Source organism: Podarcis cretensis, assembly GCF_951804945.1.
Source record: "Podarcis cretensis genome assembly, chromosome: 2".
In the NCBI taxonomy this organism is placed as follows: Eukaryota; Metazoa; Chordata; class Lepidosauria; order Squamata; family Lacertidae; genus Podarcis; species Podarcis cretensis.
In genome coordinates this window covers 83957466-83979098 of record NC_137171.1, presented here as the reverse complement: position 1 = coordinate 83979098, position 21633 = coordinate 83957466, and the positions used below count along the sequence as shown (strand labels likewise).

Genomic DNA, 21633 nt, shown 5'->3' with positions numbered 1-21633 from the left:
CCCAGAAGTAACCCGTTCCGGTACTTCTGGGTTTCAGCGGGTCCGTAACCTGAAAAAACACAACCTGAAGCATCTGTAACCCGAGGTATGACTGTATAACATATTGCAGTAATTAACCCAGAGGTTACTAGAGCATAGACGGCATTAGTTAGACTATCCCTGTCCAGATAGGGGTGCAACTGGGCCACCAGCCTTAGCTGATAGAAGGAACTCTATGACAACTGTGAATCTCTCTCAAATAGTCATCAGTACAGTGGTACCTCTGGATGCGAACGGGATCCATTCCGGAGCCCCGTTCGCATCCAGAGCAGAGTGCATTCTGTGCGGGTCGCGATTTGCTGCTTCTGCGCTTGCACGTGACGTCATTTTGAGCGTCTGCGCGAGCGGCGAAACCCGGAAGTAATGCGTTCTGTTACTTCTGGGTTGCCGCGGAGCACAACCCAAAAATACTCAGCCTGAAGCAACTTCAACCCAAGGTATGACTGTACAGCATACCAGACGGGACATACCATTGATGTTGCCTTTGCCACAAGTGATATGAGGGATGGACTGAGGATAAGGGGAGTGCAGTGCACTTCCTTGTCATGGTCAGACCATTATCTGGTTAAGATTGGATGGACAATGGCAATTCTCCCCTGTAAGGGTGGTGGGCCTATTTAGGTGCCCTCAGAGGTTGATGGAACCTGATGAGTTTCTGCATACTCTGGGAAGTCTTCCAGTGTAGAAAGCTGAAGATCCTGTTGAATTCCTGTTCTCATTATGGAAAAGCAAGATAAAATGGGCAGCTGATGCAATCCTATATGGCATTGTGGAGCCTGAGGAGCCTCTTGGTATTTTGAGGAGCTCTGGAATATGAAACAAACTGGGTGTGGATTAGAACAGAAGTGGCACGTCTTGCTTGGAAGCAGGGTGGATTTGATTTGAATCAAATTGATTTAAATCACTAGTCAGTAAGACTTGATTTAAATCATTTTAATTTTTTTACAGAAAGACTCATTCTTGCTGGTATAATCTTAATATTTACAACCAGATGAAGATTTCATTTTTGGAATAATACATTTTCTACATTGACAGATAATTATGAAATTATTGTGAGGTTTAATAAGTTAACTGTTTATATTTGGACAACTTTTCTGTTGTACTTTATTGGAAGGAGAAAATTAATCATTTCCTTAAGAACAATTTAAACAATTTATTTAACTAAAACAATAACATTATAGCATATGTGTCCATGTTTGTTAACTCATGTGGTTAAACAATTTTTTAAAAAAAATAACCTTAGACTGAGTTTTAGCACACATGAAAAACTTAAAACAAATCCTTATTTCGTGATGAATAGCCTTTGGACTATAATATAACTTAAATAGAAAACAATCTTTAGAAAGATTTCCCCCCTAAAAGTCCGATTTAAATTTTAAAAAATCCACCCGAACACCTATTGGAGCACATAATCGTGCCTATTGTGTGGCAGTGCAGGGTGCCAAAAATGGTCACTTCACAGCTTGCATTGCATCCTTTGGTAGCCAGGTGGTGGAGTTATTTCGGATGTCCAGAGACTATTGACACCTTCTGTGGGGGAAGGACCTTGCGGGCATTCAGAGACCTATTTTGACCAACTCCCTACAACTTTGAAGATTGATAAAGTCACTGAATTTAAGACTGCTCTTGACTTCACCCTTTTTGCTGCTCTAGCTGTGCAGTGCCACTATGAAGGGTGTGTTGTGGAATCAGTTTCTGCTAATGCAATCATCTGATGTAGACAAGGTGCTGATGATAATATGACCACATGCCCTCTTGACCCCTCTCCCCCCTGGCTTATTAAATCTGACAGAAGGGAGGTGACTGGATGGGTCCAGAGCATGGTTAAAATTTCATTGGATGAGGGGATGGGGCCCGCTACCTTGGGAAGAAACAGTGGTGTGGCTGCTCCTAAAGAAACTGACTCTTGACCCATTGCGCTGGAACAATCACCAACCAGTTGCAAATATTCACTTTTGGTGGAAGATGGCAGAGAGGATTGTGGTGGGGCAACTGCAGGCATTCTTAAATGATACAGATTATTTAGATCCATTCAAGTCTTGGTTCAGGCCTGGCTGTGGGACTGAGTTGGCTTAGGTCACCCTGACGGAAGATCTTTGCAGAGCATGGACAGGAGAGCAACCTTGCTCCTGCTGCTTGATCTCTCAGCTCTGAGGAATGGGAGAGTGCTTTTCAGCTCCCTGGCAGTTAAGTTATGGGGTGCTACAGGACACTATTTTATTTCTGATGCTATTTTATATCTATATGGAGCAGCCATTAAGAGTTTTTGGGGTGAGGTGCCGTCAGTATGCAGATGGTATCCAGCTCTATTTCTCCATAACATCTGAATCCGAAGAGGCCATGCAGTCCCTAGGGTGCTTGAATGCAGTGGTGAGATGGATGACAAAAAGCAAGCCTAGCTTGAATCCTAGCAAGCTGGAGGCACTGGATAAGTAGTTCCCATGTCTGAGAAATGGATAAATTGCCTACCCTGGATGGGGTTCTACTGCCCCTGAAGGAGCAGGTTTGTGGGTGCTTCTAGATGTAGCTCGTTTCATTGGAGGCTCGGGTAGCGTCAACAGCTAGAAGCACATTTTACCAACTGCAGCTGTTGTGATAGCTACAACTGTTGCTGGATGGGGGAAACTTGGCTACAGTGGCTCATGATAGATTACTGGATTACTACAGTACACTACTTGAGGCTTCCCTTGAGTTTGATGCAGAATGCATATAACACATTTGCTCAGGGATCTGCACTGGTTGCCAGTGTGGTGTAGTGGTTAAGAGCGGTAGTCTCTTAACCTGGGGAACCGGGTTCGCGTCTCCGCTCCTCCACATGCAGCTGCTGGGTGACCTTGGGCCAGTCACACTTCTTTGAAGTCTCTCAGCCCCACTCACCTCACAGAGTGTTTGTTGTGGGGGAGGAAGGGAAAGGAGAATGTTAGCCGCTTTGAGACTCCTTAAAGGGAGTGAAAGGCGGGATATCAAATCCAAACTCCTCTTCTTCTTCTGATTTGTTACCACTGTACTCTAAATAAATACTTTTGTTCTGACAGGTTTCCTGGAAATATGTGTTTTTAATTTTTTTTAACTTATTGTTGATTTTCGTTTTTAAAAATGTTTTAAATACTTGTATTTAATACGAATAATTTTATTGTTTTATTCTCTTTGTAAACCTATTTAAACTTTTTTCATCTAAGCATGGTTTAGTTTTCAGAAATAAAACAAGGAATGTTCTTGCTTGAACGGAGAACAAGTTGACCCTAGTAAGAGTATTCTAGTAAGTATACTCTTACTAGGAATTACATACAAGAGACGAAAGAGGAGAAGTCAATACAAAACAAGACACAGTGCAGTAGTTTAGATGCTGCCTCTGTATTTGGGAAAATAAAATTGCAAGCATTGCAATGGTAGTAAATAAATGTTTGGTAGTGTTTGGCAATGTTTGGCAATCTTGTGTTTCTTCACAAATGGCAGCAATGGGATTTTTAGCTTTGTTGGATTTCATAGAATGAAATGGGATTCAGAGACCTCTAAAATCTAACTTGGCTTTGCAGACAGACACAAATAATATCTCACATGCTAAGAAATAAATCTTATTTATTTGTTTATTTGCTTGCTTGCTACTAGTTTACTGATCAAAGCAGAATACATTAAATACTCTGCTTTTTCCTTTATCCTACCCAGATAGACATGGTGGGTGAAATCCATTCATGGTAGATAAGGGGAAGTGACTGTTGCCGATTTCCCCTTCTTCACAAATCAGTTGCAGATTGTTGGTCAACCTTTCAGAACAAGGTAGAAGGTAGTGTGGGATCAGAAACCCTAGCCTGAGTAATCCATGTTGTTTGCTTTGTAAATCTCTCAAGAGTTGACTCATAATTTTGTGAGTAACTTTTAATAACTGATAACACTTTAAATAGTCTTTATTGAAAAGTCTGTGTTTCACTGGCTGGATCTACAGTGATCTTCTAAACATTATAAAATATAGTGTTCCATCATGTTTAATGGCAGTTTCCCTTTGCCAGTGGCTCACTGCTCTGTACCGCCCTCTGGTGTCACATTTCAATAATGCATTTTAAATGTTATAAATGACGAGAGTAGTCCCACCCACTATTGTTAAAATAGAACTGTAAAGATTTGGAGGAAAGCATGTTGAATACTGATCAGATTGTGCATGGTGACTTAGAAGGGCAGGGGGTATTTGTGTTTGTGAAGTAAAAAGTTACAGATATTAACTTATGTAAAAAAGCAAGTCCTAAAATATTTTTTTTGAATATTTTCTTTGGGAGTTGGATTTTAGCACCAGATAGTGTATCATGCCAAATTTAAGTCTTTTTACTAGCATTTCTTTCTTGTATATTTCTCATGTCGTTAATCACTAGGATGGGTTTGGGGCTAATAAAGGAAATGACTGGATTGTGTGCATACTCCCTTCTCTTTTGCCTTGTGCAAAAAGTGTCAAGGGAGTGGTTAAAACTACCCCTCAGGTTCATTCCTGGTAGGGGATTCAATAAGAAACGCAACTAAGGACTCCAGCAAAACAATACCCTTCATTAACTTTACTGCAGCAAATGACAGTCCCATAAGTACTAGTCTTTTACATACAGCTTACACCATACTAGGTACGTAACTGGTTCCACGTTGTCCATTCCACGTCAGCCATGACAGGACATCATGTTCTGGTCAAGATGTCTCCTACAGGTCATCTTACTATAATAGACTAACCTTTGATCAGAACAGTAACATCGAACAAGCAGATTCCACAAACATATTTTACAGCTTCTTTCTCCTTGTCTTCTAATACACATAGTCTAATATTAATAAAGGCCTTTATATGTCATACACATTAACACATTCCAGTTATGGAATAATACATTCCTATGAATTAGGGACGCGGGTGGCGCTGTGGGTTAAAGCCTCAGCGCCTAGGGCTTGCCGATCGAAAGGTCGGCGGTTCGCATCCCTGCGGCGGGGTGCGCTCCCGCTGCTCGGTCCCAGCGCCTGCCAACCTAGCAGTTCGAAAGCACCTCCGGGTGCAAGTAGATAAATAGGGACCGCTTACCAGCGGGAAGGTAAACGGCGTTTCCGTGTGCGGCTCTGGCTCGCCAGAGCAGTGATGTCACGCTGGCCACGTGACCCGGAAGTGTCTCCGGACAGCGCTGGCCCCTGGCCTCTTAAGTGAGATGGGCGCACAACCCCAGAGTCTGTCAAGACTGGCCCGTACGGGCAGGGGTACCTTTACCTTTACCTTTTATGTGTAATGAATTACCTTACTAACATCCTTAATCTCTTTTATTGTTATATTAGCTTTATTTATTTTCCATTTCCATGTCTTTCACTATGGTATCTATTATTCTTTGCCAACCTTAATTAATTGCCAACTATGATTTAAAAAGGTTCATATTTGAGAGCTTGGGTCATTGATGTTTGAATACAGGTCAAGCTGGCAAGGTAAGTCAGCATCCTTTGGTCAGTACAGTAAACAGACACCAGTTTTCTCTGATACATCAAAAAGAATTAATATTTTTTGGTCAGTACAGTAAACAGACACCAGTTTTCTCTGATACATCAAAAAGACAATTAATATTTAACAACAAAATCAACAAATAAAGCTTTCCATTATTTCTCTTTCTAAATTAGGCACAAAGTTCAGGCTAGCTGTAATTGTCAGGCCTGCAATACTTTCTTGCATTTTGAAGCCTAAGGTTTTGGGCTGCAGGAGGCAAATCCTCAGTTTCCCTTCACAAAGGGGAAACTTGCCACCTGGGAGGCAGTCCTGCTCTTTTTGTCAAGCAGAGGTCTTCTCAGTCTAATGGCTAAAGGGAGAGAAGGAGTTGAAAGCATACAGTTAAAAGGGTTTCCCAATGTTTCACCTGTTGAAACAGTGTATTTAGACAGGAGATTGAAGCTGATTTTTGTCCCACTGCTCTCTTAGGAATTGATGTTTTGTTAACTTGCATGACAGTTAAACATAACGCTCCCCAATAATGTTAATGATTTACAAAAGTTTTCCTTCCCTGAAAAACTCACAAGTCAGTGAGAAACTGGCTCAGAGATAAGTGTACTGTATTGTTTGCTTATCAATTGTTGTGTGAAAAATGATGTGCTTAACCCCCCCCCCCATTCCTCCTTTTATGGAATGTCTAGTTGAAGAGGATTTTGAGTGTTTCATTTGCATTCTGCAAATTTGTTCGAAAGTTTCTAGTGCAGTATATATATTCTATATAATAAAGTTCATCCTGTGCCTTTCTATACTGTACAATATTAATTACATTGAATTCCCATATAATTTTTACCTATTTGGTGCTTAATGTATTTTAACCAGTATTGTCAATCTAACCTATTGACAAAGGTCTGCATTCCTCACATTAAGCAATGTAGGAGGCAAACCTTGTTATTATTATTTTTTAAATAACAGAACAACTGTTAACTGTGTGGATATTGACATTGCGAGAAGTTAGGGTGTCCAGAACTTGCTTGGTTGCATTCAGTTGGTTGTAGCAACTGTTAACATGTTGTAGCGAATGGAATAGGTCGCACTGTGTCCTTGGTTGTGGGGCGCATGTGTATAGTGCCCATGATTGCTTCTCTGAGTTGCAAATATGTATATGGGTCCAAAAAGATTGGAGACCTGCTTTGCTCCAGTATTACTGCTGCACTTCTGTTGCAGGAACAGATGCTTCGCTAGTGCCTGGTGTGACTGAATAAGGGCACCAGCTGTGTCCTTAGATCAGTTTGAGGACTCTTAAGTCTAAGTGAGCTGCTGTTCTGGCCTAAGAGGGCATAGGACTAGATTTTAAAATTGTGGGAAAGGATGTGCGTAGCCTCAGGAATTTTAATACAGTGGAACCTTAGTTTTTGAGTGTCTCGGAAGCCGAACGGAAGTGAATGCTTCCGTTTTGAATGCACCTCCGAGGTTGAACGACTTCTGAGGCGCGTTTCTCCCTTTTCTGAATGGAATTTGCTGACCACCCATTGCGCCTCAGTTTTCGAACATTTCGGGAGTCGAATGGTCTTCTGGAACGGATTAAATTCGACAACCGAGGTACCACTGTACTGAATTTATTCTTGGTATTTTATCAATTAAATGCAGTTTGACCGAATTCATTGCTGTTGATGGCATAGATATTTACTCTTACTGCTTCATGAATAATAAGTAATGACTCTTCCTATATAGGCTTGAAATCTCGAGAAGAATTACTGGCTTGTCCACCACCAAAGGATGCTTCTGAAGGTGACCCCCGTATAAAAAAAAGAAAAAGTTCTGATCATCAGTTTGAATACTCTGCATTTACAGACACAAAGAGGGGAAGAATAGAAGAGGGAGTACATACAGGTGAAGAGAATTTTGAAGATCGGTGTGAACTTGAGACAGAACACTTTTTGCCAAATAAGCACTCCATAACTGGAATAATAGAAACAGCAATATTGGAAGAATACAATCTCTTTACCAAAAAGATTCAGAAGATTTTGAAGCAGAAGAATATCATGTATGTCAGTGCAATACCCAGACCTGTCCTTTCAGCCCAGGAGAAGGTAATAAGACTTTCTGAATATATATGCTTACAGGCATCAGATATTGCTGTCCAGGAATACATAGAGAACCTGAGTGAACAGCTCAGCAATGTTGTTGCATCGTCATCTTTGTATGCTATCCACAGTGCCCCGTTTACTAGAAGTCCTGGACCAGTAAGCGATTCAGTTACTGACACTGGATTACATTTGCCACCAGAAGAGCCAGTAGCTCTTCCAAGTGGTTTTGACATGGAGCGGTTTCCAGAACCACCATGTAACAAATTGGAGGAAGATTCAAGCATTAATGAGCAGAATCATTTAGTGTTCTTGGACACAAGAAAAAAACAGAGTTCCGGGAGCACCAACATAGAAGTGAAGTCACCAGCTAATCCAAATGTGTCTACTGCTGACCCTGGGCACCATCCGGATAAGATTCCAACATCTACAGATAACCTTGCAACCCCGCCTGACATCAGTGCTATGATAAACCAGATATCACTTGAGGACGGCTTTTTCAAACGCATCTTCAAAATTATTAAAGATGTCCAAAAAAATGTTGTGAAATTCTACATTCATGAAAAACAAGAGAATGCACTTTGTAAAGAAATAAAAGTATGTATATTTCCCATATGTTTCTTTATCATAATATTTTAGGAGATAACATTTATGCTTTCTTCTTCTTGTAACCACATTGGGATTATACTCAAGGGGCCATATAAAACTATAGTGATTTTTTAAAATACTCAAGCCAATATTATTTCATATGAGCATAGTAGCAGCGTAGATAATAGGGTTGGGTCCAGGCTGTCATTCTCATAGGAGACCTGTTGAAATAAATGTTAGACTGTCTTAAATCCCATTAATTTCAACAGGTATAGTCTGAGTGTGACTTAATCTGGATCAGGGCCATCTAATACATGACCCTTAAGGCCTTTTTTGGTAGCCCTTGGCAACTCTTGTGCTGCCTTCCCAAAGCCGGGTAAGTGAGGACCTGGGATTTGGAAAGGAGGCTTCTGACAATGTCCTAGAGTCCTCCCATCTCCTCCCCCAAAGTCTGGTTAGCAATTTCCCAGCTTGGGGATGGAGGTGGGAGGGCTCTAGGACCATGCCAGAACGTAGCGGCGGGGGGTGGGGGCAGCAAAACCAAAGTAATGAACATTTGTAGTTAAAACAGCTGATAAATGGTTTCCTTTTTATACAGATTTAAGGCATGGTTCATTTTTCTTGACTCTTCCTATGCAAAGAATGGTGCAAGTCTGGAAAATGCTTGTTGATTATATAATGATTAATATAACATTTAAATTCTGTATATAACAAGCATGCCATTTTAGTAAAGTCTTGTACCTACCTGTTTAGCAGTACGTTTCTTAGTTACTAATTGTATTGTTCACTGGAGGTTTTAAATGAAATGTGTTGGTTTAACACCTGTGCTTGCTGGTTTTAGGCATATCTTACTAAATTAGGTAATACAGAGTGCCATCCTGAGCAATTCTTGAGAGGGAGAACTGATGTGGATAAATTGCTTATAATCATTCAAAATGAAGATATTCACAGTATAATTCATAAGGTATGTAAAATTCACAATCGGTACATTTAGGTGGTGTTCGATAATTCGTTGTTGCTCTGGGCACATCCAAATGCCTTAACTAGTGATAATTAATTCATTTATTGGCATGCATATGCTACAATGATACAATATAGTCACAAAAGCAGGGAAAAGCAGTAGCCAACATATATTGTGTCTTAATTTAATCTCATTATACTGTTATATTATTCTAACCACATACCTTCTTTGAATAGATACCGTGTTTAGTAGCTTTGAAGAGGCTTCCATGTGTCAGTTTTGCTGGTGTTGACAGTTTGGATGATTTGAAAAATCATACTTCCAATGATTTATTTGTTTCTGGTGGCATCCTTGTCTCTGATGAATCTGTTCTCAATCCAGAGTCTGTCACAGTTGGTAAGATATTTTTTTTAATGTTGTCAGTGGCAGGGTTTGAAAAATATTTTCATATTCCTAATTTACCGATGTGATTTCTAGGTGCCTGAGTAGCAAAGCACCAGTTTGAGATTCCTTTTAAAAATTTAAACCATCATTAGCTTTTATTATTATTATTATTATTATTACAAAATATTGCTGTGGAATTGTGTTTAGGGTAGGATTTCTTACGTTGCTAAAAAAATGTTAGTGGTGAAAGCCTTGCTCAGCTACATATATAGCGTGACGTTCAAAGTCTTCTTCTCTTCCTCCCCTGTGAGGCCCCAAAATCTGCTCTAGAGGGGTGTTGTTTCCTCTGTTGGATTATGATGAGGTAAAGGGAAGCCTTTCCTCTCTTCCCAAATGGAAATCCATTGTGCAATCAGGTGGACATCATTGGATATCGCTTAGAAGCTGTGATAACTGCCTCAAATCCTAAGTGCTGTACAGAAGTAAAATCAAAACAATCCCTTACTCACAGGCATGCATGTTGCTTGGTTTAACCATACTGTAGTGTAATATCTATATTAGTGCTAACTGTTGTTACCATTGCTGACTTCTCACATCTTGGTTAGTTTTAATTGTGGTTACCACCGATGCCAATATAAGACTACACTATGGCTAAAGCAAAGCACTGTGGTGTGGGTGGGTGGGTGTGCTGGAGTTTTTGAGTTTTAATCTTTTGTATTTTATCTTATGGTACACTGTTTTGATAGCTTCTCTCTGCAAAGGCAGTTTATAAATTCTGTAAAATAAATAAGAGGGCCGTTAGTGAATCCACAGTACTCTCCCAAGGATCAAATGGGTACCATTAAGCTCAATTTTTAATTTCTAAAATGAGAAACGTTTGTACTGCAGTTGTAGATTGTTTGTAAGTTTTTTTAAACAATGCATTGTTTTATTAAAATATTGGGGTTTTTAAAAGTAATTACTGCATGGAAATATAAAAATTCTCTTAATAATCAAAATTTTAGTTATCAAAATACAGATATGACTAAGTGAACCAAGCCAAGTAACTGCAGATGCAGCAATAAAATTTTGTTTCTGATTATATCCAGCATGCTCCTGAAATTTTTTGGTGAAACAAACTTGCCAGAAAGTTCAACTCTGACATAGCTTAAAAGTAGAAAGATTAAATAGAAAGAAAACTAAGTTTAAATTTAATTACAGAATGTAAGAATACTAGAGGAACCGTCCTGAATGAGACCCAAAATCTGTTTAGCCCAGAATACCATTTACCACAGTGGCCATCCAGATGCTTCTTGGAAGCCTACAAGTTGTGCATGAAGACCATAATCTTCTTCCACTGTTGTTCCCCAGCAACCAGTATTTGGCCATCATGATTAGTAGCCATTGATGAGACTTACCCTGTTTGCATCTGTCTAATCCCCTTTTGAAGCTAAGTTTGTTGCCATCACCATGTTTTATTTTTTGTTTTCAAAACTAGATAAACTTAACAGTTTTTTAAAGTTCCTTGAAGCGTTGAGTACTCCACATGGGAAGTGGCAATGGAAAGTTCACTGTAAAATACAGAAAAAATTGAAGGAACTTGGCAGGTAAGTATTATTTCTTACGTCTTCAGATATTTAAAATATTTTAGGATAACATAATACTTGCATTTAACTACTTTTCAAAATATCTCTACTTAAATACTTCCATAGTCTTTTTCTGTCTGTCACCTTTGCAGTGCATCTATTTTCTGTGCCTATTTCAGAAACTACCCCCCACCCACCCATTTCCACTTTTGGGTTGTACAGTTTTTCATATTTCAACTCTTCCTGAAATATCAAGGTGGGGAAACTTTGGCTCTCCATATATTGCTGAATTACAGTATTCCAACCAGCACTGCCAGTAGCCAAGGATGATGGAAGTTGGAGTTGAGTAACATCTGGAGAGCCAGAGGTTTCTCATACCTACTGTATATTAAGCTGATTCCTTCTTCATTTTTAAATCATCAAAAGGTTTATGTTCAAAAAAGCTTTTCTTGCACTAGTATAGATTCACTATCTCCTTCCCTTACCTGCCAGTCCAAGTCTATGCTTTCATGTTTTAAAGAAGTTTCATTGCTCTTTTTTTCTCCAGAACGAATAGAAATGCCACAAGCTTGCTGACACTCTTGAATACCTATCAAGAGAAACACTTGGTTGAGATTCTGTCATACCATAGTTGTGATTCTCAAACTCGAAATCCTCCAGACCTGGATTGTCTTATAAGACTTCAAGCTCAAAATGCACGGCAGAGGCACATTGTCTTCCTGACAGGTAGAAAACCACTATTGAGCATGTCCTTTTAAAAAAATAAATACATAAATTAGTATATGTTGAAACACGTTTGCTTTTTTATTTTTAGAAAAGAATGTGTTAACATTTGCAACGTACGCTGAAAATGGAATAGTGGTTACTACAGTAGATCGCTTCATGCACAACTTTAAAAGTCTCGTTGGACACCATAACTCCCATTCCCCCATTGATCATGAAAGACAATCAGGTAATAATCATAAATTTTGCTCAAATATTGATAGCTAGAAATAGAGGGAATTTTAGTATGCTCTTACTGAAGGTTCAAAAAGTATGGGAAAAAGCAAAGTTCAAATCACAGTTTAAACATTAGAAAGAAAAATGTGCTGTGTGGCATCTTAAAGTTTAGAATTGTTCTAATGGGGTATCCAAGAAGTTCCCATGAAATGTAGAAGGGTTATGATAAAACTAGTGGAGATGAGGTTTGGAAAAGTAGCAGTCAGTAAGGGTGTCAGTAATTGTGTTGGGCAATTCTCGTATCACATACTGACCTACTGTATAACTTTAGATGCTGTTTTGACATTAAATCCTTTGGAGCTGGAAGTTGGGGTTTCCCAACAGTAAGCATGAACACATTTCGTGGAAGCTTTTAGCATCGGACTATCCGGACGTTCACCCAGAGGGTTAAATGTGTGTTGAGTATGTGACAAAAATGCCAGAAGACCCATCCCCTAAGTGATATGCGACTTTCAGACCTGAAGCCTAACACTGTGTGAGTAGTGCGTAGTATTTTAAAACACGTTTTTTATTTCAATAGAGTAGGATTTTTCTCTTCTTAATGTAGTTCTTGTAGAAAACGATGAAAAGGATGAGGAGGACATGTCTTTGGATTCAGGGGATGAAGCATCACAAATAGAAGTTTGCAATGATGCCTCAAAGTATGATTCCCACTTGGAAGCTTGTCAGATAGAGACCAAAGGATCTCATGGAACAGATTCTAAGCAAAACTCTCAAACTGTTATGTTGCTGCCTGCTGAAGGACAAGGTCTTCTGACAGAAAAGACTTCTAAAATTGACATGCAAGACATACAACCAGTTACTCCAGTTTCTACAACATGCTCTATTGAAGGAGAGAGAAGCAGTTCAGTCCAACAAGTTCCTTTCAGTTACTTTCAGAGTTATAACAGACAGTTAAGTGTGCCCCATCAGTTCAGTCATTTTAACGTTCTCACTCATCAGACATTTCTGGGAGCAGCATATCCCATGCCTACAAGCCAGATCCAAGGAGGTGGGGACTACTTTCTGACTGCCTACAGCCAAAACATGGATATGGACCAGACTTCATCTCCCAATAATTGGGACGTCAGTTATGATTCTTCCCGGCTGTATTCCAAACAGAATTAAGCAAAGCTGAAATGTTTTTATACGTTGTTGTGGACTTCTCTGTTTTAAAAAGTGAATTAACAGTTTCTATTCTCTGAATTAAACATTTCCTGTCTCTGATCCCAATTGTTTTCCTGTCTTATTTAAATCATGATGACCTGTACCAGGTGAAGCACCTGAAGTTTGAAATAAATATATATTTTTTAACATTTACTGTACGTGAATTAACTTGTTTGTTGACACTTTAAGTTCGTATGTTTTGTATTTTATGTGTAATTGAGACTTCCAGCTTGAAGTCTGTTTTAATGTAAACTTAATGTTTGCCTGAAGCATATGTGAAGGCTTCATTTTTAAAGCAAAGTGTAACAGTATATTCAAACCTCTTTTTCTTTATCAAAGCTGTTGTGTACATATTTTGACAGTTTTGTACAAATTCTTTATACAGTTATTAAGCAGTTCTAGTTACTTTACAAATATCCTCGGTTGTTGGTTACAGACCTCTGAACAACCAATGGGTGCAGTTCATTTTGAAAATAAAATAATCATCCATGAGAGACCTAGTATCAAGTTGCATTTTGTCTTACCATCTGTTTCCAGGAAATAGATGCAGCAAAAGGTGTATTCTCATTTGGGCGATCTTCCTCTATCAAGTCTATAGTAATCTGAAAGGTATGACATATGTTAGATTTGCTATTTGAAGCCCAAAGCTTATTTCCTCCCCGTACAAGTATTTAAAGTAATCTCAGTTGCAGATAAGTACTGTAGTGACTGTAGGTTTAGGAGCGCGCTGGAATAAATGGTTTTAAGAATATATTCTGCATGGAGTTTCAGCCTTTATGGTATAATCTTTTTGTGTAGTTTGCCTCGATATGTGATCCTGTGCCCCTGAATTTGCAATGAGATTTTGTCTAAGGTTCCAAGGCTGTGAGATGTAGTTACAGGCATCATAAGATGCTGTATATAAGAACTTTGCACTCTATGCGGTATATGAAATTGACTCTTCCCCCTCAGAGGTGTGACATCTGCAACATATTGTGATGCTTATAATGCAATATAGTACCGTCAGTGTGCATAATATTTTAGCAGACAATTCATGTTTTTAATTATATGCCACGTTAGCTACCATGAAATGTCACTTGAAGTGGTGTTCAGTAAAAACAAAAAGAATCTAAACAACTGAAAGCAAAGTAAGCTATATATTTACTTGAATGGAATGCTGGAATAGTAGCAGATTTTATAATTTTAAATTAGTAGTTAAGATATAAAACCTTGGAAACATATTTATATGTTGGATGGAGCAAAGCAAACATTACTGGCTAAATCTTAGATTTGGACACAAGGGTGGACGGTTCAAGTGGAGTGGCCTGAAAGATAGTGGGAAAGGTGAAACATTTGACATCTTATGTTTAAACTTGTATTTAGGAAGATGTTTATAGCTGAGGATCCATAGTATGTTAAGAGAGATAGCGGGTAGCAGCTGAATTTTGCTGTAGAAGTTATGGCAGAGTGACTAGAGGGGTGTAGGAGCGAAAGGGAAGAAGAGATGAGCAGAGCATAAAGAATTTGGATATGTTTTGGAGAAATCTTCATAGTAGAGCAGAACTCTGAGATGAAATAGATGAGTGTGTCTATTCAGGTATTGATTTTTATATTTTATGGGATCACTAAACAGGCATATGAATAATCACTTGTAGAAATAAGAATATTTTGCATCGGTTTGGCAGGAAAGCTTTATAAGCATTAGAAAACTACTGTGTACTAATGGTTAAGGAGCTGATAGAAACACTTTAAATCCATACTTCTATGAAGCTCTTACAAGTGAACTCATTGCTGTCTCAGCCTAGAGTCGCTGTGATATTTTGTACATTGGCACGTTTCATTATTTAATGTATTTACTGGCCTGAGTGAGGTGAGGAATAATCATCTATGCTACCTTGCATTCTTTGGAGAAAAGAGGGATATAAATGTTTCTCTACCGGGCCCCAAATGACTGTGACAGGTATGCAAAGGCAGGCAGGTTGAAAAAATTGTTTTATGTTAACAACTTTGGAATGTGTTTGCGATTTTGCAGAAAAAAATACTTGAAATTCCAATGGCAATGATGGAGAGCAGAGGTAGCTAATGCAGTGCTCTCCAGATGTTGCTGGACTACAACTCCCAGTATCAGTAACCATTAGCTATGCTGGCTGAGAATGATGGGAGTTATAGTCAAACAGCCTCTGGAGGGGACCATTTTGGCTACCCCCCGTGTAGAGAAAATGAGGCTTACGAGTCCCTTTGATGGTAGCAGCTCTTGTTTTGCAGTAGCTCAATGTTGAAGGGACTTCTTGTCAGCTTTTCTTGCTCTTTCATTTGGTTTGGTTGTATCTGGTAATGAGTAGTATATACCTTTAGTGTATTCAGTAGAAAGTTGATATTGTCTTTGTATTTAGCTATGAGCACAACTTGGTCCTTCATGTTATAGAAACACTGGCAAACAAATGTATTGAAAGTAACTTTTCTGAAAATCAAACCTTGATGGCTACCACCTCTTAGTAATTATTAAGTGAAATTCCCCAAAGCTTGCTTTGTTGGCAGACTTTAAAACTGATCTAGTCTCATTTGGGCAAATTTCAGAACATCTTTGCTACATAACCACACGCCACTTTACTGATCTCCAGTAACTTGCTCACTCCCAACACCATCCCTGCTGCTATTTATTCACTAAATAAAAATAAGTCATTTAAAAGCAACTTTTTATATACAAATATTCAATTGTTTAGCTCAGATTGACATGCATATCTGTACCCTACAGGTGACACAACTTACCCAGGGGTTACATTCTGGGGATAGCACATAATATTGTGTAAAGTCAAAACACATTGGGTGTAGTGGCAGGTGGGATTGCCAGAGCTACCCCTTCCCACAGTGCCCATCCCCTTCTTGTCCTTTGTTTGTTTGTTTGTTTGGTAAGTGTGTAAAGCTGAATGTGCACAAGTTAAATGTGTGTGAGTTGCGAGTTGCCTGTATTTGCATTTTTGGGTGCAGATTTATTTATTTATTGGTATGAGATCATTTTGCATGGTCTGCTTCAATACAAAAAATGAAATGAACCATGGCTCAAATTAATTCTGGAACTTCAGAATCACAATGAGTATTCCTTAAGTATAGTCACTGTTAATGTGTGAAAGTAGAACACAATTTAGTTTTTCTATAATGTACACCTTTATAATAGCTGTTTTTATTTGTGGTATAGTAGTCTGCTTTATTTAACTGTGATCGCTTCTAGACACAAGGCCGGTAGTTAGCGGCTGTGTGTTTTAATCTTTGAGGTGCTTTGGCTAGCAGGGATCTGTTTTCACCCAAAATTATTTTAAAATTTGATTTCACTTCTCACCCAGCAGTATTACAAAACCATTACTTAAACACAAACAATAAAACAAAATGCAACATACACAGCCATGGCATTCAAATGCCTAATAATTTATTCCTCTTACTAAGTGGACACACAAAATTTAAATTAGCTACACAAATATTCAATGTAAACAAAAGCACGTGCTACAGTATTGTTTCCTGCAACATACATCTTTCTTCCAAAATGTATAATCACTTATTCAAGCATCTTCAAATGAACAAAAGTTCACATTTTACCAATATGTTCATAATTACAGTAGTAAGTATAAAGTGCCAACACAATAAAAATTCATTTATCGAACTTCAAATTCTTTAAAATGGTGAAATAAAATTATCCTCTTGGCTTATGATGTTTGGAATAAAACATGTCTCCAATTCTTTCTGCTTCTGGAGGAGGCCCTGAAATGACAAAGTGATCTTTTTATAGACATTGTAATTATTTCTATAGAGCAGCAACTGACATACACAGAGCAGTAGATAAAGAAACAGCAAGGTTTAATGGAAGTTGTAACTGTACTATTGCCTTTTTACTTACCACTTTACTGTGTTTCCTGCTTCAGGTTTTAAAAATTATTCAAACTGAAGGGGAAAGCACTATCTACTGCTGAAACCTCTGAAATGTTGAGACTCCAAAAATGGAAATCAAATTTCTACATAAAGATTTAGTGTAGTAAAACAACTCTATTTGTTCGAGGAGGAGACTTGGTAATCCCACCTTGAGCAGATATATATGTTCAACAGAAAAAGTATTCATGCACAGTTATAGTCATTTTTGTTGTGTCCTTGTTTAAGATGGGTAGCTAACAAACAGGATGCAACAGAAATACTCCTTTTATGATTCAAATAAAAAGGGGGAAATCACTTATCCCAAGCCAAGGAAGCTGGTTGTATAATAGTTGAAATATTAAGTTTTATATTCAGTATGATCTACCACAGGTGGCGCTGTGGGTTAAAGCCTCAGCGCCTAGGGCTTGCCGATCGAAAGGTCGGCGGTTCGAATCCCTGCGGCGGGGTGCGCTCCCGCTGCTCGGTCCCAGCGCCTGCCAACCTAGCAGTTCGAAAGCACCTCCGGGTGCAAGTAGATAAATAGGGACCGCTTACCAGCGGGAAGGTAAATGGCGTTTCCGTGTGCGGCTCTGGCTCTGGCTCTGGCCAGAGCAGCGATGTCACGCTGGCCACGTGACCCGGAAGTGTCTCCGGACAGCGCTGGCCCCTGGCCTCTTAAGTGAGATGGGCGCACAACCCCAGAGTCTGTCAAGACTGGCCTGTACGGGCAGGGGTACCTTTACCTTTACCACACCATAACAACTAAAAGAGCTACAGTGTGATAGTGGATGGGAGACCATTGAACATATTTTCCTTGTTCTATGAATTTGATTGAAAGTACAACTGGACTTTCAGCGGTTCCTTTACTTTTACAATGCTATACTTCAGCTGCTTCTGATACAGCTAAAATAGACCCAGCTTGATGTTCATTTTTACAGATAAGAACAAGTTGAGTTGGATCAAAGAACTGTCATGAGAAAGAAGAGGGTATGTGTACAAGAGTTAATGTAATAAGAAGACACTTATGGATCTGATCTAGTCTACCATTATGCTTGCCACATGCCAATGGAAAGCCTACAACCAGGACATAAGTTCAATAACAATATTCTGTTCATAACAGTAAACAGTTCACATACTTCTGTTTGTGCAAGAGGTTGTTCAAATGGATGGACATCTTTTAGATTTCATTTTACTTCTCACAACAAAGCTTTATACAAAGGGTAATGTAGACCTCTGGGTGAAATAAGTTTTATTTGCCCCTCTGAATCTAACCCATTGTGCTTTTGGTCTGTGTCCATCCATTTCCTAAACCATGCCTTACTCTTATCCACTACCACTCAACAATGGAAATACAAACGGAACATAATTTCCCTGCCCAAAACAAGAAGCAAAACTAGAAGGTAGGATTAAAACAACATAGTGGCTGGGCTAGATCAAGGATAGTTGTGCAAATTGTTCCTGACCCACTGAACCACATTTGCCCTCAAGCACATCTATAAATTCCATATAAGCATCCCTGGTTAATCTCTCTGAGTGATATCCAATATTAAACACATTTCCGTTTTATTTTGTTACCTACTTGAACCCTCCAAAGTGTATTTGATGAAGGGGAGGAGATGGAAAGGAAGTCTTGTACAAGCATAAATCTTATTTATTTCATAAAAATTATATAGAGCTTGACTATAAAAGAAGCCTCGAAGTGGTATACAAAAAGATAAAACAATAAAATCCACACAACTAGTTTTAGTGTGATAAGGCTCATCCTTGTTTTCTTGAAATGTCTTAGTCCAAATGCCTTTACAATTCTTACAATCCAATTTGTAAATTGGATTAAGAAATTCTAACTACATACTTCCATAATTAGCACATTACATTTTTCAACTATATTATAAATAAAGCTAGGAGGAAAGAATTAAGTAGGGTTTGCTGTAAGTACAAAAGTGATAATTACACTATAAAAACATGGAAATATTTCACAACAGAAGATAAAATGACAGTTAAGATATTCTACAACATGATTAAACAATCTAGAAATATTTGTTCTGCCTAAGTACAAAAGGAACTATATACTGAATATTGTTGTACAGTGGTACCTTGGGTTAAGAACTTAATTCGTTCCGGAGGTCCGTTCTTAACCTGAAACTGTTCTTAACCTGAGGTACCACTTTAGCTAATGGGGCCTCCTGCTGCCGCCGCACGATTTCTGTTCTCATCCTGAAGCAAAGTTCTTAACCAGTGGTACTATTTCTGGGTTAGTGGAATCTGTAACCCGAGGTACCACTGTAATTACTCTTTGAAGAACTAAAGGTTCTGAAGGACCGATAAGATTCGTAGCTCTGTTAAAGAATACAACGCATAACCTTTAATCTTCATTTCAGGCCTAACTATTGGCATTCTTCCTACTTCGAAATTAGCCCCTCAAACTCTTTGCTGCATTATACGTAGTTCTATTTGGCTGGTAACCCACCAAAAGGACTCCTAAAACATTTGGAAAGATCTACCAACTAAGGAAAAAATCCAACAAAATCTAAGTTTTAGCTAATTCACACAAAAACTTGTTGAAGAAAAGCTGCAATCAATTTTATCTTGAAATGAACCACCATGGAAATTTTGAAGAGAACCCACATGCCAGCTGTATACTGCTTGCCAAACCTGTATTAGGCACACACATTTCCATTTGGTCTGTCATGTCAACCCAAGAATTTTGATGATAATAGACTTATAGAGTTGGGAGAAACCCTGAGGGTTATCTACTCCAACTCCTTGCAATGCAGGAATCTCAACAGACTCATACATGAAAGATGGCCGTCCAGACTCTTCTTTAAAACTTCCAAGGAGAGTCCACCACCTCCCAAAGCATACTGTTCCACTGTTGAGCAGCTCTTGTTGTCAGAACATTATTTCTGATGCTCTTGATTACATTACTGAAATACTAAATTCACTAGGGAATAAATTCAAGGGCACATTAGCTCCTAATATGAAATAAGTTGCTTCAGTTTTTTATTCTTTCAATTATTATGATTTCCCTCTGTCTTCCCCCAATATGTGCCCAACACCATCTCCAAATCTGCTTGAGGTTTGAGGGAACACGCATAGTAGATTTAGGTAGTGCATCTGGAGACGGAGAGAACATTCTATGATGAAAGTTGCACTGATGGAACATTTACCTTAGCGCTACTGCTATGTTGACTACAACCTACTTTACCTACTGTTAAAATGTAAGCAAAGTGCTATCCTACCTCCTGCCCTATTTTCTTATAGTGCCGCAGGCACTGTAGGAAAGAGGGCCAAGAGGGAAAACTATAATTTCTACCCTAAAAACATGTGGAGAGCAGAGGAAATACTCTTTGGAAGAATCCTTATAGAAGTATATATTGGTGTTTGTAGAGGTTTATGCAATCACAATTTAAGTTGCACTGATGTGAAGACAATTGTTAATATATTGTGAGTAGCATAACCAAGTTATGCTACCTCCACAAGGTAGCTAATAGAGCGAGACTTGAAAGCACACGAACTAGATTCCCCCCCCCAAAAAAAAGCAGTAAGGCAAAACACAGAATCAAGGAATAAGAGGTTTTAGAACAATTGACTTGTACCTACATGGCTGGCTCTTAGAAGCAAGAAGACTTCTGTAAAAAAAAAAAAAACCTGAAGTCTTCTAGAACAAAAAGGAACACAAACTTTGGCGCGCACAGGAAGGAGTGCTAAAAAGAAAGAATTTGAGGAATGTGTTGCTAAGACCGTTAAAACCAACAACAGTAAGTTCTTTAAATAACAGGAAACAGTCGAGGAAAACAGTCATTCAACTCCCTTTGAATGGCAAAGGAGTCAAATGAATGCTAAAGGATAAGGAGATTGCTGAATGAATTCTTTGCATCGTTCTTCCTGACAGAAAATATAGGGCAGATCCCAGTGCCCAAACTAACCTTGCAGGAGGTGCATCTGGGGAACTAAGGCCGCTAGTGCTAGGCCTAATAGACATAATAAAAACTAACAAAATTGCTGGGTCCGCATGGCATCCACCCCCAAGACCAAATGTGAAATTGCTGGTCTTCTAACAAAAATAGGTAAATTGTCCCTTGGTTCAGCCTCTGTATCTGTGGACTGGAAAGTAGCAAGTGTAACACCAGTTTAAAAAAATGGATCCTGGGGAGCGGTGATCCTGGGAATGAAAGGCCAGTTAATCTAATGTCTGTTCTGGAAAACTGGTGGAAAGTATTGCCAAAGATAAAATAACCAACCATATAGAAGAACAAGCCTCATTGAAGCATTGGTTTCTGCAAAGGCAAGTTCTGTCTTATGAACTTATTAGAGTTCTTTCAGAGTGTCAACAAGCATGTAGATAAAGGTGGTCCAGTTGACAACTGTACCTGGACTTTCAAAAAGCTTTCAACAAAGTACTTTAACCAAGACTCCCAAAGTAAGCTTCTAAATCAAGGAATAAGAGGAGAGGTCCTCTTGAGGATAAGAAATTAAGTTTTGGGAAGCAATGGATAGGAATCAGTGGACAAGGTTCAGTAATGGGACCTATGCTTTTTAACTTGTTCATAAACAATCTAG

At 38.8% G+C, this 21633-nt stretch overlaps 2 protein-coding genes across 10 annotated transcripts in view; one reads left to right on the top strand and one right to left on the bottom strand.

Moving 5' to 3' along the window:
- The window catches only part of TASOR (transcription activation suppressor), a 73162-nt gene that overhangs the window by 37063 nt on the left and 14466 nt on the right, over positions 1-21633 (top strand). For 3 of the 7 annotated variants that reach the window (XM_079964957.1, XM_079964955.1, XM_079964956.1), the window contains 7 exons: positions 7199-8148; positions 8981-9103; positions 9337-9496; positions 10962-11070; positions 11597-11775; positions 11864-12001; positions 12596-13688. In XM_079964957.1, the coding sequence (XP_079821083.1) occupies positions 7199-8148; positions 8981-9103; positions 9337-9496; positions 10962-11070; positions 11597-11775; positions 11864-12001; positions 12596-13155 (2219 nt within the window). In that variant the 3' untranslated portion in view covers positions 13156-13688. Of the gene's footprint in view, positions 1-7198; positions 8149-8980; positions 9104-9336; positions 9497-10961; positions 11071-11596; positions 11776-11863; positions 12002-12319; positions 12465-12595; positions 13689-21633 lie in introns of those variants that run through there. The other 4 variants (XR_013835707.1, XR_013835708.1, XM_079964958.1 and 1 more) reach the window with 2 other exon arrangements.
- The window catches only part of CCDC66 (coiled-coil domain containing 66), a 47333-nt gene continuing 42275 nt past the window's right edge, over positions 16576-21633 (bottom strand). For all 3 annotated transcript variants that reach the window (XM_079964997.1, XM_079964999.1, XM_079964998.1), the window contains one exon: positions 16576-16926. In XM_079964997.1, coding sequence (XP_079821123.1) covers positions 16840-16926 — 87 coding nt within the window. In that variant the 3' untranslated portion in view covers positions 16576-16839. The remainder of the gene's footprint in view (positions 16927-21633) is intronic.